Source organism: Papaver somniferum, chromosome 1 (genome assembly GCF_003573695.1).
Source record: "Papaver somniferum cultivar HN1 chromosome 1, ASM357369v1, whole genome shotgun sequence".
NCBI classification, from domain to species: domain Eukaryota; kingdom Viridiplantae; phylum Streptophyta; class Magnoliopsida; order Ranunculales; family Papaveraceae; genus Papaver; species Papaver somniferum.
In genome coordinates, this window is record NC_039358.1 from 111,654,207 (window position 1) to 111,670,139 (window position 15,933).

The 15,933-nt window shown below is 36.8% G+C and overlaps 1 protein-coding gene and 1 pseudogene across 1 annotated transcript; one reads left to right on the forward strand and one right to left on the reverse strand.

Moving 5' to 3' along the window:
* The first annotated feature begins 2,422 nt into the window (after window positions 1–2,422).
* On the forward strand, window positions 2,423–6,583 carry LOC113296578 (peptidyl-prolyl cis-trans isomerase CYP40-like). The gene is made up of 9 exons (XM_026544884.1): window positions 2,423–2,754; window positions 3,624–4,124; window positions 4,277–4,364; window positions 4,447–4,499; window positions 5,043–5,147; window positions 5,506–5,581; window positions 5,683–5,720; window positions 5,804–5,874; window positions 6,188–6,583. The coding sequence occupies exons 1-8, from the start codon at window positions 2,584–2,586 to the stop codon at window positions 5,855–5,857; spliced, it is 1,086 nt and encodes a 361-aa protein (XP_026400669.1). The 5' UTR covers window positions 2,423–2,583; the 3' UTR covers window positions 5,858–5,874; window positions 6,188–6,583.
* Window positions 6,584–6,745: 162 nt separating this feature from the next.
* On the reverse strand, window positions 6,746–9,938 carry LOC113331960 (annotated as a pseudogene).
* Between the last annotated feature and the right edge of the window lie 5,995 nt (window positions 9,939–15,933).

The window sequence follows — 15,933 nt, forward strand, 5'->3', positions numbered from 1 at the left end:
CGAAGGGGCAGAGCATCCACTATTTCAGTACGATGAGGAGCCCGCGTACTCCTAGATTCATCACGAGGAGGAGCCTGCGTACTCCTAGAATCTTCACGAGGATGAGGCACAACCTTCGCACCGGAGGAAGATGAAATCCTATGACCCCGAGGATCCGATTGCGAAGACTTGTGAGGACCTTCCCCAAGTGGAGATCTGTCAGAATCTCTACGCGGAGGGGATCTTGGCGGACTAGACGGCGGGGTTTGGTAAGGAGACCGCGAACGATCAGACATATCTACAAGGAAACACAAAAACAGTTTAGAGAAGAATACGAGGAGATCACTAAAGATCAAAAAACCCATAATTGATGGTTCATCCGGATAAACATTAAAAACCCTAAGAACTAAAAAATACTCCATACGACTCCAGGGTTAATACTCAGATACAGACTCACAAACGCTGTAACAAAGAACATGGGCAAGCATATATGCTTCGACATGTATGATCTTCATCACAAAACCAAGAATACAGCAGCAGGAGACAAACAGGTAGATACATAGATAAATCAATGATAAACAACTAATGAAGAACCCCATACCTGTATAGAAGAGGACGACAAGCACCAACCACAATCGAAGAAAGGAGGATCGGAGATATCAAAAGATACAGGGGCAACAACAATCAAGAGCGAAAGAAACAGAAAATTGAATGCTGTTATCTTCCTCACAAGAACAGTGATAATAAATGACTAAAGAACAAGAATAGAAAACAAGAAGAGAATGAACACTGACAAGAAGAGGATAAAAGTTTTTTTCACATTCTCTTTCCTATTTATGAAGCTAGAGAAGACAATAACTGCTCCTCGTACCAAGGAGCAGTTACGGGGAAAGTTAATGCAAAGTGGGAAACATGTAGGACTACCTTTTTTCTTAAAAATTGCAAAAAACACCCAAGTTAGAAGAAGAGGGGCAAATTGTATGTACACCTTTCATCATCCACCACGTGTACAGAAAGAGACACGTGGAAGGCATGCAAAGCGAGACATCAAAACATGATAACAAGCATCTCATCAGAAGATGTCATCGGTCAGCAGATCTGACGGTCAGGGACAGAGGATCACAGAGGTGTGATGGCTCAGAGGAGCACCAGATAATACCCCTTGGGTGTTAACACACCCAATCCCGAGGAAGATCTCAGATCAACGGCCGAGAGGAAGTTTGGCTGACACAGATGTGTTCAGACAAAGAGACACTTGTCTGACACGAGCAGACATCCATCTACCCGCATTAAATACCAAAGAGATATACACGTGTCAATCAGCTCGTGGAAGAGGCGAGGATAACCCTTCGTATTCAAGCTCAGGCCGCGGCATATGCCGAAGACCTCTGCGTAGTAGGCACAAAGCACAAGAAGATAAGATTACAACGTCACCTCAGAAATTGGACCCACGTTCCAACCCTATAAATATCCCTCTCCACTAAGAGAAAAGGGGTCGACGATTTTGGAGAGCAATTATAGGAGAATATAGGAGAGAGAAATAGGAAGAGTAAGTAATCCCCCTACCTCCGCAGACCTATGTATATTCTAAAGTCATTCGACTATCTTTGTAACCATTCAGTACATAGTGAAACACCAACCCTGTGGATGTAGGCCTTAGTGCCGAACCACGCAAATCTGTCTCATTTACATTTCAGCACCTTACATTCAGTGTTAAACTTCATATGCTTTATATTTATACTTGATTCTTGGTTTATTTCTTTATACGAACATTAATTATGATAATATTCGACTAGACAATGACAAACCCGAAGGTTTCGAGTCGATGAATCGATATAATCATCCCCGTTACGCATACGACGTACAATTCTAAATTTAGGATGTATGCGAATATTGTTTGTGAACACGTGGATGACTTCGTGATTTATGTGTTCACACCCAGATTTGGCCCATAATAGTTATCCCCGTTAGTTTTTCCCGAAAAACCTTGATTATACTGTAAAATTTATTCTAAACGCGGATGCGACAACCAATTCGAAAGTCACAGGACTTGTTTAACGGACTGTCCAGGATTCTTCACTAGGTCAAGAATGGTGTGTGTTAACTGTTAAAGTTAAATCGTTAACGAGTGTTGTTCTATCAAACGCGCCCTAATGATAAGTATCTGGGAAAAAAAAGGATAATATACCTAAACTACCCATGGGAACAAACAGACGTGAGCACCACTGTTTGGCAAAGCATTGAGGTGATTACTGCTTAGGTTAAGCATGCGCGTAGTGCGTAATGCGTAGTTGTACCTCAGTGTCTGACACACAGTAAATAAATGTCCGGAAGGACAGATGTTAACAACTCAACCGTTCACCAAACCAAATATGGGTCCTCTTTAACCTTAATCTACCCGTCTATAAAGTAAAAACAAACCTCTTTTAAACATTGTACCTCTCTGCGCATTTTAGCAACAAAGCACATTCAATGTTCATAAATGGAGCGCGATTTTGAATGGAATGTAGGTACAATAAAGGTGAAAGAGCAGAAGAGGAAAACAAAAAGGCGCGGAAATTTCTAGGGTTTTGAGTTCGGGAGTTGCAGGTTGAAGAGACAAAAATGGTGAATCCAAGATGTTTTATGGATGTTAGTATAGGAGGTGAAGTTGAAGGAAGGATAGTGGTGGAGCTGTACAGTGACATTGTTCCTAAAACTGCTGAAAATTTTAGAGCTCTTTGTACTGGTGAGAAAGGAATTGGACCTAATACTGGTGTTCCTCTCCATTTTAAGGTAATTATTTTTCTCTATAAACCCTAAACCTAATGTTAACTGTATTTTTTTAGTAGCTTCTCTGAAAGGTTTCTGGTTGAAGGATTTGTTCTGTACGGTTGGATTTAGGAGTACGTCATGATAATGCACGGTTTGGTCTTGATTTGCATGTGCAAAAGAAATCTTTCTGTGATAAAATCGGCCGTTAAATCATCTCTGTAAAGGCGTTGATGGAAGTGTAAACAAAGTGTAAGAAATTTCGATAGGTGTACTTTGATTATAATAAAGATGTATAATTTTTCTCAGTATTATGACAATTTTTCATCAACAATGTTGTTGTGTGGGAGATTTAAGTAAAGTGCTGGTAAGCCCTAAACGCTAAGAAAATTACGGGTTGCTTATGTGGAGCTAATCGGTGTCCAATTCTTGTTTCAACAAGTATTTTTTTCTTTTTTCTTTGGTACCTTAGTCTTGTACTCTTGTGCATTTTGGGAGTTGGTATTTATTTTATTTTTCTTGTGGTACCTTAGTCTTGTACTCTTGTGCATTTATCACTACTGTTGTAATGGGAGTTCAACTAGTTAAGAGATTTCAATTTATGTAGTTCAAAAATTTAGGTGAATATATTCTTAGTTACTAGGATTGTTGTAATATGTACTTAGTTTGGAAGAGCCGTCTGAAGCTAATGTGCAAACTCTGAAGATGTTACTTAAAGTCAGTTTGTATGCCCTTCCTTGTTTTTCCAATTCAGACCGCCACCTTTTCTTTAACTCATAAACTGATTATTCAATTTCTTTGAGTTCATTTACCTTTGAAAGTCCTTCTTAAGGAGTGCCCTGTTACCCACAAGTTCTGTTAAGTAATAATATCATGTTGCATATTTTTTTCAGGGTAATTGCTTTCATCGTGTTGTTAAAGGTTTTATGGTCCAAGGAGGAGATATATCTGCTAGAAATGGTACAGGGGGTGAATCTATCTACGGTTTGAAGTTTGATGATGAAAATTTTGAAATGAAACATGAAAGAAAAGGAATTTTGTCCATGGCTAATTCCGGACCTAACACAAATGGGTCTCAGTTCTTTATAACTACTACTCGAGCTCCTCATCTCGATGATAAACATGTTGTATTTGGGAAGGTAGTTAAAGGTATGGGAGTTGTTCGTTCCATTGAGCATGTTTATACTGCTGATAGTGATTCTCCTACACTTGACTGTATAATTGAGGATTGTGGAGAAATTCCGGAAGGGGCGGATGATGGAAGTCTTAACTTTTTCAATGATGGTGATACTTATCCGGATTGGCCCATTGATCTTGATGAGAAGCCAAATGAGATTTCATGGTGGATAAGTGCTGTAGATTCTGCTAAGTCATTTGGAAATGAGCACTACAAGGTAAATTATCTGAAGCTATCCATCTCTGTTATCCATGTGTTTGTTCAGATGATATGTAGCATGTTATTTGTCATTTGTTTCGATCAATGCTACCTACAAGCAGCTTCTATGGTCTAATATATGTGTTGTTGCATGATTGTTCCTGGATACAGAAGCAAGACTACAAGATGGCTCTTAAAAAATATCGAAAAGGCTTGCGCTATTTGGACATCTGCTGGGATAAAGAAGATATTGATGAAGGTCAGCATTCAGCTTCATTTTCATATTTTTTTTGGCAACCTTTAGTATTAAAACTCTTCTTTCATTATCTTCTGTTGTGTAGAGAAGAGTGCATATCTAAGGAAGGCAAAGTCACAGATTTTCACAAATAGTTCTGTAAGTTTCCCACCATCATTGGATTAATTTATTAAACCCTCCATTATATATGTTAATTTATTAAACCCTCCATTATATATGTTAACAGCATTGCTCAATTATTATAATTGTAAAGAAAGTTATCTAATTCAGTGGGACTTTCTTTGTGTGAACACCTCCATTTTTGCATACTACATAAATTGCAATGTTGCATAATTTAGGTCATTAAAGACAATGGTGTCACAGAACCTAGGGGTATGTAACTCGAGTGCTGAACTAATTATCTTGAGTGGCTTTTATTTTTATTGATCCATTTGAAATTTTCAGCATTTTTGCACTTTGCTGACTGTGATCGATTGGCATTTCCTTGTTCTTCCATTTGTTTTTTTCTTCACATATTGATTTGCAATTGCACATTGTCTTTGTCGCTTTCTGCTCTTACAGTGCTCAACTTATTTGTGGGAATTCCTTTGTAGTTTAGGCCTAGTTTACTAGGTCTATCCATTGAGCTCCACTCTTAATCTCCTTTTACCTGCATTTCCATGTGTGGTTTACCCATGTTAGGCTTGCAAGCTGAAATTAGGGGATCTGGAAGGGGCATTGTTGGACACTGATTTTGCTTTGCGAGATGGAGAACCAAATGTAAAAGCTCTATTTCGGCAAGGCCAGGTATGTAGTGTCACTTGCGATGATTATACTGGACAATTGTGGTTTCTGTGGGTGAATTAGTGCTGAATTTTTACTTCAGTTGTTTCCTACTCATCATACTATTTATAGTATCAAGAATTTGCCACTATGATATTATTGAATGTCAAAGTTGATTCACATATGATGGTATCTTCTCAATTTGTTAGAGTTGGATTTGTACAATATTGTTACAACTAACGGTTAAGTGGTAATCCAGATACCATGACATGATAGTGAACCATTTAATGTTGATCCAAATAAATTCTGATGTGTCTCAATTTGGCTGGTTGAATACATGGTCTGTCGACTTTCTCTTAATAGTGGTTCTGTTCATCACCAGGCAAATATGGCTCTGAATGCTATTGATGCCGCAGTTGACAGCTTTAAGAAGGCATTAGAGTTGGAGCCAAATGATGGTTGGTTTCTATAACTTTTAAAAAAAGTTTTCAAGTAACCCTGCATTTAATGGCGATGCAAAAGATTAGTTGGTCTCTCTGAATAATCTGTGTCTTTTCAGGTGCAATAAAGAAGGAGCTTGCTGTTGCGAAAAAGAGGGTAAATAAATGCACCCATTATGACAACTTATCTGCTCACATTTTTTTTAGCTTTGTTTTGAAACACAGAAATATGGATTACAGATTGCTGATAGACGCGATCAGGAGAAAAAAGCTTTCTCCAAAATGTTTGGATAGTGTGTACCCACATCCAGGTACTGATAGTTTACGTCAGTTTCTCCCTTCCCATCTTCTTGCTTCTATTCACAGTTGACAGTCAGACATTTTTGACACCTTAGTTGTTATCTCTTTGGGAGACACTGCACCTGAGGCATTGACGCTCTGATTAGTTATATACCAAGTCAACTGTTTTTTTTTTCCTTTTTTGTTACGGATGTCAGCTAATATGTTTCTTGCATTGCAGGTATCCAAAATAAATTTCTTTATGAAGTTTTCCCTTGTACTATTATGCATTGTATATATATTAACCATAATTGTAACCTCCTGACCAGGCACTTTTTCTTTCAGGTTCCTACCAAGGGGTGCTGAGGGGCTGCAGAGGTACCAGGTCCCTTTTTCTTTCAGGTTCCTGCCAAGGGGTGCTGAGGGGCTGCAGAGGTACCAGGTCTCTTGAACAAGCGAAAAACATCACAACACTATGTTGAACCAAATTTTGTTCTGAACATTATCTTTTGAGGGAGTTAGTTGTTTTTGTTTTGACCAGCATCTCATTGCTGAATGGGATGACTATAAAGCTGAACGAGTTTTATTTTATAGAAGCAAACACTTTTATCTTTTCAATTGCTGTAGGGATAACAAGAAATGTCAATTGCCTTGTACCCCTCTCACCGTCTCTCTAATACACACCTTCACTTCAATGCTTGGCATATACCTTGAGATGAAATCTGAGAGCAGACGAAAGGTGGCAGAAGTCCTTGAAAATGAGATGAAAGAGAAGTGTTAAAACCTAGCTATGTTTTCTATTTTTTTCTTCTTTTAAGCTAGCTGGCGGATATGCCGATTTGGTCAGAGCGCCAAGATACACATTTATTTGCACAATTTTAATCTCAACTAACTGCATAATAGTTACAGCCTTACAGGACATTTCCTTGAACAAAACTGGAGGGATGTGAATCTTGGACATTTTCTTAAGATAACTGGTACAGTTGGCACAACATGCCATGCTTGAAAACTTGATAGAACAAAAACCACAACACATGACACACATATTGGCTCACCATGAAAATGGAAGGAAAATAGGGTAAATTACAGAAACGAAAACAAGAATCAAAGTCTATGAATTGTAATTATCTAGTCCCAGATCTCTCAATGCATCAGTAGCAGCAGCCTTACAGCTCACATGGTTTTCTTTAGCCTTTCTTATGATCTTCTCAATCCCATTGGCAAGCAAAATCGTTCTGCAAATTTACTAATGTAAATTAGTATACAAATTACTCAAAGTGAGGTTGTGATGCTCAATAGGATTTTTTTTTAGTTTTCAGTAGTGCAATCCTTTTAGCGAAGTTGCAATGCTTGCCTGTTTTCTGGGTTCCTAGCAACAAGATTTCGGATCATGAGACATGATTGCTTTTGCATCTGCTGTGCAGCAGGAAACTTCTGCATGGATTGGATTGCAAAATCTCCAACTCCAGCCTCAATTGCACGCGCAGCATTCTCTGGGGACCTCAAGCATAACACACATATAATGGACATAACCTGTATTATAAATTATAATGTTATAACATTTGATGCAACATAAAAAGATATCCAAACAAGAATGTAGCATTTGATACCAAGCTTTGCATATTAACGAACTTAGGAACTTTTAATACCTCAGAAATTGAAAATTCAGCTTGATATTCAATTTCTATAATATTGAAAACAAGAATGCCGTTGATGCTCAATCAGAAATTGACTATAATTGAATATCAGCTTGAAACTAAGGAATATCAGCTTGAAGCTTGAAAACTAATTAAAGTCGATATTATTCAATTTCTGACTGAGCATCAACGGCGTCTTTGTATATTAACAAACTTCGGGACCTTTTAATACCTCTTGCAGAACTAAGGGATCATCAGAAAATCGAGATGACAGTTTGATTAGTTTATCCATTCCCCCCATATGGACAATTGCACTCTTGTTTGCATCACTGCCTGCCAACTAACCAAATACAGAGGAATTTAGAAAAAATCAGTCTACATGCTCCAGCCTACATATATACCAACAAGAAAGAGCATCTTAAAAGGGAAATTCATAAAACTGATAACCTTGCTTTCATGAATTATTTTATAATCTGCAAATTGCTCAAGTCTTGAGACTTTTAAGAGAGAAGGATGGCTCTAGCTTCAAACCTTAGACATTAATGAGCAGCAAGCTTTGGCCACAGCTTTGTTGTTTTGTTCACCGCTATCTTCAATACACTGAAAGGTCGCATTGATGCCTCCGTTGTCTGCAATTGATCTGCATATTTCATCCTACACAAAAGCAAGCATCGTAAGAGGCAACGAAATATAAACATACACCCAATTTAGTTGAAGAAGACAAAGCTACAACTTACAAACATGAAGCTGTCAAGAGAAAAACTGAAACGACGGCTTCTATAAGTCAAGAAGCAGTTACAATTTTGGTTAGGTGTGAACTGTATTTCCAAGCAAATAGTTTTTAAATAGGAAGTCTTCTAGAATAGCTGAAAGACTATTGTCTGCATAAACTTACATTGACAGCAACAGCCTTCAAAGCGATGCAAGCTGAAAACAAGTTTGGAGAGCTAAATCCCTCATGAAGTGAATCCACAAGCACTCCAGCAATTCCAACCTCAGCAAACTTGCGAGCATATCCATAAACCTGGAGTTTGCATACATTCACATTATGACAAAGTAACTTTAAAACACAACTTCAACAACAAATATTTCCCACATTTTTGGTACACCAAATTGCAAGTCCTACAAGGTCCAACAAACTAACTTTCGCTTATGTTATTTGAAGAGTGAAACCGACATAGTAATTCGTCTACACATTCTTTGATCATGTTAAGTTTTTTTTTTCAAATCCCGAGCTACTTTCGTGTTTAACCTAATGTCAATTTTTCCTTGCTGCTACAGTCTTGCACTATATGGTTTGAAAGTATTGATAAAGCCTTCTAATCCAAACACTTAAAGATAAATAGATGGCTCATACAAGTGATGGATTCACTGAACTAAACAACATAACAAAGAGGAAGTAATACAGAAACTTATCTTAGTGCATAAGTTCTACACTTACTTGAGAAGCCACTACTCGGCCATCATCAGGTGTTAATAGTATCCGTATGGCATCATACGCACTTGGGATGCTATACTTAGAGCTTTCACTCAAGATTTTCACGAGAAACTCATCAATTTTCAACTCCATGAATGACTCCTTCACTACTTCATTACCAGTTGAAGCAGCAGCAACAACTGAGAAAGCACTATTCAGGATGCTAATTTTTTGACCACCATCATTCATGATATTCATCACAATCTTCACTCCATCATTTCTTCGAAATATTTCTGTACATGAAGGATCTGCATAATGCAAAAGATATATAATTAAGTAAAACCAACCCTGCCGTACACTAAATAATAATAGAGAAACCCAATTGCACCTCAATTAACACTGCACAAACAAGAGCTGAATGTGGTATGAGTAACACGACTAATGTTAATGTATAAACAAAAATTCATACCGTAGATTAAAGAAGCCAACGCATTCAAAGCAGAAACAAGAGAGTGTTCATGCCGAATTTGAATCTTAGAACAGATTAGAACAACCAGATCTAATCCACCATTCTTAACAGCAATAGTCGCATTCCCAGATCCTTCAGTAGAACACATCTTTCAATTTGACCAAAATTTCTCTCATATCATCGTACCCAGCTTTGGAAAAATCATCATCTTCTTGATACTTCATTTCAAATCAATATCTCTTAATCTATCCAAGCATTGAATAACAGGATTATCATTGATACTACCAGGAACACAAGTAACAATACCAGAGAGGTCGACTCCTTGTAAAGTTAGGGTTTCAATGGCGTCTTGTAAAGCCTCATCTGGATCCATCCCTAGATCTTCCATGTTCTCTTTTACTAATCCTTCGAATGCTTCTTGTGAGATTGTACGGCTGTTCTTTGAAGGACCCATAGTCGGGAGAAAAGACTGATGAGAGTGGAGACGTCGAAGTGTTGTGTGAGAAGTGAGAAGAGCGCGAAGGAATTGATGAGTGAAGTGAATCTCTGTGTACTTGTGCAAGGGATTAGAAAATATTATTTCGAATTCATTTTTGGGAATTTGGCACAAAGGAAATAAAGGTGAGTGATGTATGCACCAGTGTTTTAAATTAGAGATGCCAGAAGGGTGCCCCTTATAGCAAGGGCTACGAAGTGAGTGTTCTCATTTAATATGAATGAGTATTGATAGACACATTTTTGTGTCTAAATTGATCTCAATACTATATATTATTGGCACTCGATTTCGTATTTACTTACAATGTTTTTTATGTTTGTAGGTATTTTTGGGGAATAAACATTTTTGGAAGAATTGGCTTAAAAGTGTTAAAGGCATCCTCATTTCAGATAAGAGCACCAATCTTGTTAAAGGCACACAGCAAATGGATAGAGGCACCCTCTCCTTCTTCATTTTGAAACAAATTCACAGAATTTATGGGATATTTTAAAGATTCGAGGCAAAGATATCTTCTTGCCTATTATACATAAAATTTCCATATCTTGAAGGTAAAAGAGATAATATATTTATGAGTTGGTTTTTATTGAAAAGGAGAAAGAAAATCTGGGGTTTTATTTAAAAAATAAAAAAAGATAATATCCCTAGGATTTTATTCTAGCAAATAAAGAAGATTTGTGATAACGGGGAAAGAAATTATTCATGAGATATCTTTCATCATAGAGAAGATTTGATGGAGTTATGGAAGAAGATTTTGAAAAGATGTTTGAGTAATGGGTTATTGTGTATAAATAGCGTGCTAGTAGGACCAAACAGAAGGATCGAGAGAGGGGAGTTTTGGGAGAGCAAAATCATTGTTTTATTCTTCCCATTACATTTCATCATCTTGTAAACACTTTTTGAGCCATGAATAAATATTTTAAGTGTGTTTTCGACGTGATGAGCTAAACCCCAACACTGGGACGACGGAGGAAGACGAATTTTATACATGGGTAAAATTATTTAATTCTTTTTAAGACTTTTGCATTAATTTTAATTGAAATATGATTTGAATTAATTGGTTGTCATTTACTTTGATGAGGTATGCTTAGCTTAAATGTTTTGATACATCATGCTTAGGATTTACTACTAATCTTTTGAGAATCTACCTTGGAAAAATCAGAGTCCATGTTAATTTTATTCATTGGGCTTTAATTGTTGAGAATAAATAAATTGAACCCTATGTTATGAATTCGACGAAATCCTAGTCCCAGTAACACTCTTCATCATGTGACAATATTTTGTGTATATTTTTTCTTTTCTTTTAGTTTATTAATTCTTAAAATCAATTCATCAAGTCCGAGTGAATGACAACTCTATTTACCACTATATAAAATTCGATCAGTTTTTGGCGCCGCTGACGCGGACTTGTGTATAGATTTGTTTTTAGGTTTTTTTTTTTTTTTTTTATGTGTTTTGGTATTTCTTGTTTGCTTTCAGATTTGGAGCTGAGTTAAAGAAAAAGAGAGAAAGTGCTGAAAAGAAAAGCGCAGCTAAAGAAGGAAACAAAGAAGGAATCCAAAAAGAGTGAAGAAGAAGATTTTGTATATTATTTTATTTTATTTTATTTAGAAACTGTAATTAAGGTTGTTTTTTTTCGTAATATTTTATTTTTGGACACTTTTTTTTTCTTTTCTTTCGGACATTGAACATTGGACTTTATTTTTAAAACCCTAAGGAAGGGTTGGTTTAAACAAAAACTGCACAGGGAAGGACGACAGTTATGATACTGTCTCGGCCCCTCGGGTTCGTACACTGATATTGGAGTCGGTGGCCCGAGTCGACCTCAACAGTTCATCCCCCGTCTGGAACGGGAGGTAAGAATTCTAAACACCCGTGAATCCCCTGTCAGCGGGTTTACTGAATGATTTTGTATGCATATATGTTGAGGACCTGAAATCGGATTAAACTTTCTAGTAAAGGGCAAGGCCTGGCCAAATCAAGATAAGGACTCGGATTTCATCATCTTTTCCTTCTTGCCCGCCTTAGGAACACGTAACCTACGAGAACCTAAGCTTAAAATACTAACTAGAATGAGACCGATAAGGTAACAAGCTTAATAGGAAAGTCATTCGAAAAATATTGGTTACTCTTTTAAGCATACTTCGAAGTTCATGATGGTTTCTGTGAGTTGAATGCGTGACTGCGCCGCCTTGTAATTCCGGTGAGGCCTTGGGTATCAAAGCTCCACTAAGCTTCCCTCGCCTCAATTCAACTTACTTTAACTCGGATTGATTCTAGAGGGGTTTGATCAAATTGTAAAGAATTCCCTTTCGAAGGATTAGAAGCTGGTCTAGAAACAATCTAAGGGAGTCATCATGCTTTTTGTTTGCTAGATAAAATAGGTTTGTTGTGGTCGAGTCAGCCTTGTGTGTGCTTGTGTAGAATTCCCTTGCAGTTAGGATGTCAAACTGGTATTATAATAGCCATCACAATGAATATGATTATCCAACTGAACAATATGGACATTACTCTTACCATAGTGTGAATAGTGGTTGGGAACGCCAACCTTTGGAAGGATATGTGTCATACCCTGGTGAGCCCAATTACTATCCACACGTGCATCAGTCTTACGAGCAAGAAGATTATAGTACTAGTTCTTTGTCTCTAGAGGATACAATCAAACTATTGAAAAGTAGTCTTTTTTATGATCCCTCTGTTCCTATTCCTCCTTTAGAATAGTCCCTCAGAAAGTTAGCTGAGTCGACGCGTAAGTTAGCTGAGATGAATAGTATAATTATATACGAAAGAACTACAATAATGAGTGAACCTTCTTTAGAAGACCACCTCAAGCGGATAGCTGAGACGAACGAAAGAATTACTCGAAATTATATGAATTTCCAACATAGTGTTCCCAGTTTTACCCTTGAAAATGAGGATAGTTACTATTCACCTAATCAAGATGACGAGGATAGAATTGGAGACACTATTTTAGATGAGGTTCGATCTCTTTCATGTTATTATGATGAGGATAGTGTTGATGGAGAATCATACTTATGTAGGAATAGTGATCAGGAAATGGTTACTCCAATTGAGCTTTACAATGATAATATTATTTCTAGTTCAAATCCAAATAATTTTAATAATTATTCACCTATTCAAAAGGACGAGGATTTGACTACAAATACCCTCGTTTTAGACGATGTAGTATTTCCTGTTTACAAAGCCAGATAATGATTTAGAGGAACGAGTTTATTCTGAGAATAATATTTTAGAGTCTAGCGATTTAGAAACAATAGTCTTAGACGAAGAAGATGAACTCGTAGATCTTTTACATATGAGTGAGGATGCATCACCTGAGTATAACCTAAAAGAAGCAATTTACCATTTTCAGGATTCCGATAATCTAGAAATTAGTGAAATTGTAGTTAGTCTATCTAGAGACACCCAAAACTCTAAGTTTTGGGGTGATTATCATTCTCCTTGTGCTTTACCTTTAACTCTTAGAAAGTTCCCTCGTGTAGGACTTGACCTTTGTGCCTCAACCATCTTACAAGATTATCTTCATACTCTTTTCCCTGAACCTATTTGTGTCCGTAAGAGAGCTCAGTTGTTAGAAACCCATCCTCTGGTTGATGTGGTTAACCCAGGCTATGATACCAAAATTGACTTTGATTTCCCACCAAAAACTTTCCTTCCAATTGTGGGAACATATGAGTTTCAGATGTGTCAGTTATTAAGTTTTGAGACTAAACCGAATTACTTTAGAAAATTAGGGTCGACAAATTTGCTTAAGAATGACCACTACTGTGGTCAACAGTGTGAGTCAAATCTGATTGACTTAGAGGATCCCCAATTATTCAGGTTATTGTTATGTGCTTCTAAGTTCTTAGTTGAGTATTTTCAGACTCTACAACCTGATCTTCAAGATCCTGCCTTTGAGGAACTCCAGCCCATGAAAATATTTTATCTAGACCCAGTTATAGAACCTGAACCTGAACCACAGCTAGATGTAGTTGTCTTAAACAGGAAACTAGACAAGGGTGTGCTTTATTTGCTAATTTTCTTGGCATGTTGCAGATTCCTTTTACTTGTGATAGCCCTATTTGGTTTTGGTGATCCGCAGTTATTCCGGCTATTACTCTATGATTCCATAAGGTGACTAATCCTTTCTTAGTCTGGCTGAAGACTTTAAACTTAGAACTTCTTGGGAGGTAACCCAATATTCTTGCGACACGGTAATATCTTTCCTTATCTCTTTTGCTTCAAGTGGTAATAGTTTCTCCTTGTTCATGTTTTTAATTTTATCTTTAGAACATTGAGGACAATGTTAGATTTAAGTTTGGGGGTACGGAGAAACTTTTTAGTTGCAATAAATAAACTCCAGAGCCTAGAAATCTATGCTTATTAAGGTTGGGACTAACCAATCTAAGTGGATGGGAACATCTTGGTTGTAGGAGTTGAGGAACCAATCTGATTAGATGGAAACATCTAAAGAGTCTATTCATAAAAGCACAGAGCTCAGGTGTTAGAATTAAAAAGAAACATGGTAGTTTCGCCATATCTCGTTGAATCCTTTTCACTTTCACTTTCTGTTTTTGTTTTTCTTTTCTTATAAGTGATTGGGTGAAATAGAGTGATTGAGATACAAAAAAAAATGAAAAAAAAAATGAAAAAATAAAAAGAAAAAAGAATGAAAAATGAAAAAAAAATAATTGAGACCAGACCATCAGACCAACCGGAATAAATACAAAAAATTAAAATTAAAAAAATTAAAAAAAAAAAATGAAAAATGAAAAAAAAATTGAGACCAGACCATCATACCAACCGGAATAAATTCAATAAAGTCGACCACTGGTGCCCTTGTATATGCCAGTTGTGTTGACCTAGAGTTAGGATTATCACCTGTTGGTTCCTTGTATATGCCAGCTGTGTTGATATTAATCAGACCAGTATCTCAGTCCATTAGGATAGGTTCACCTTAGTCTACATCAAAACCATCTACGTTTTTCTCTGCATCCATCTTCTTAATCTTTCCATGTGATTGGTTGACTCCGGTTATGATGTACAGAAACTATCTGAGTAGAGCTCTGTCACTTATATGAATTTTAGTATGCTTGAGTGAAAACTCGTGTACATCAATTGGAATTTCGCATCAGGGTACTTCCTCCTGTAGTCAATGAGAGTATGCCAACCAAGGAGATTCTTTAGTGCCTTCCAAGGTTCTGCGTAGATAGCTAGGGTCTGAAGTAAAGGTTTTGTGGGTACACCTCTGGTAAACCCTCCGGAGACAACACTCCGCCGGTAGGGCCACCTAGCGGTTTAACGGCTTGCTGCACGTGCTAAGTGTAGTCATTTTATTTTTTTATATTAGATTTGCTCGAGGACTAGCAAATAATAAGTTTGGTGGTATTTGATAGACACATTTTTGTGTCTAAATTGATCTCAATACTATATATTGTTGGCACTCAATTTCGTATTTATTTACAGTGTTTTTTGTGTTTGTAGGTATTTTTGGGGAATAAACATTTTTGGAAGAATTGGCTTAAAAGTGTTAAAGGCATCCTCATTTCAGATAAGAGCACCAATCTTGTTAAAGGCACCCAGCAAATGGATATAGGCACCCTCTCCTTCTTCATTTTGAAACAAATTCACAGAATTTATGGGATATTTTAAAGATTCGAGGCAAAGATATCTTCTTGCCTATTATACATAAAGTTTCCATATCTTGAAGGTAAAAGAGATAATATATTTATGAGTTGGTTTTTATTGAAAAGGAGAAAGAAAATCTGGGGTTTTATTTAAAAATAAAAAAAGATAATATCCCTAGGATTTTATTCTAGCAAATAAGGAAGATTTGTGATAACGGAGAAAGAAATTATTCATGAGATATCTTTCATTAAAGAGAAGATCTGATGGGGTTATGGAAGAAGATTTTGAAAGATGTTTGAGTAATGGGTTATTGTGTATAAATAGGGTGCTAGTAGGACCAAACAGAGGGATCGAGATAGGGGAGTTTTGGGAGAGCAAAATCATTGTTTTATTCTTCTCATTACATTTCATCATCTTGTAAACACTTTTTGAGCCATGAATAAA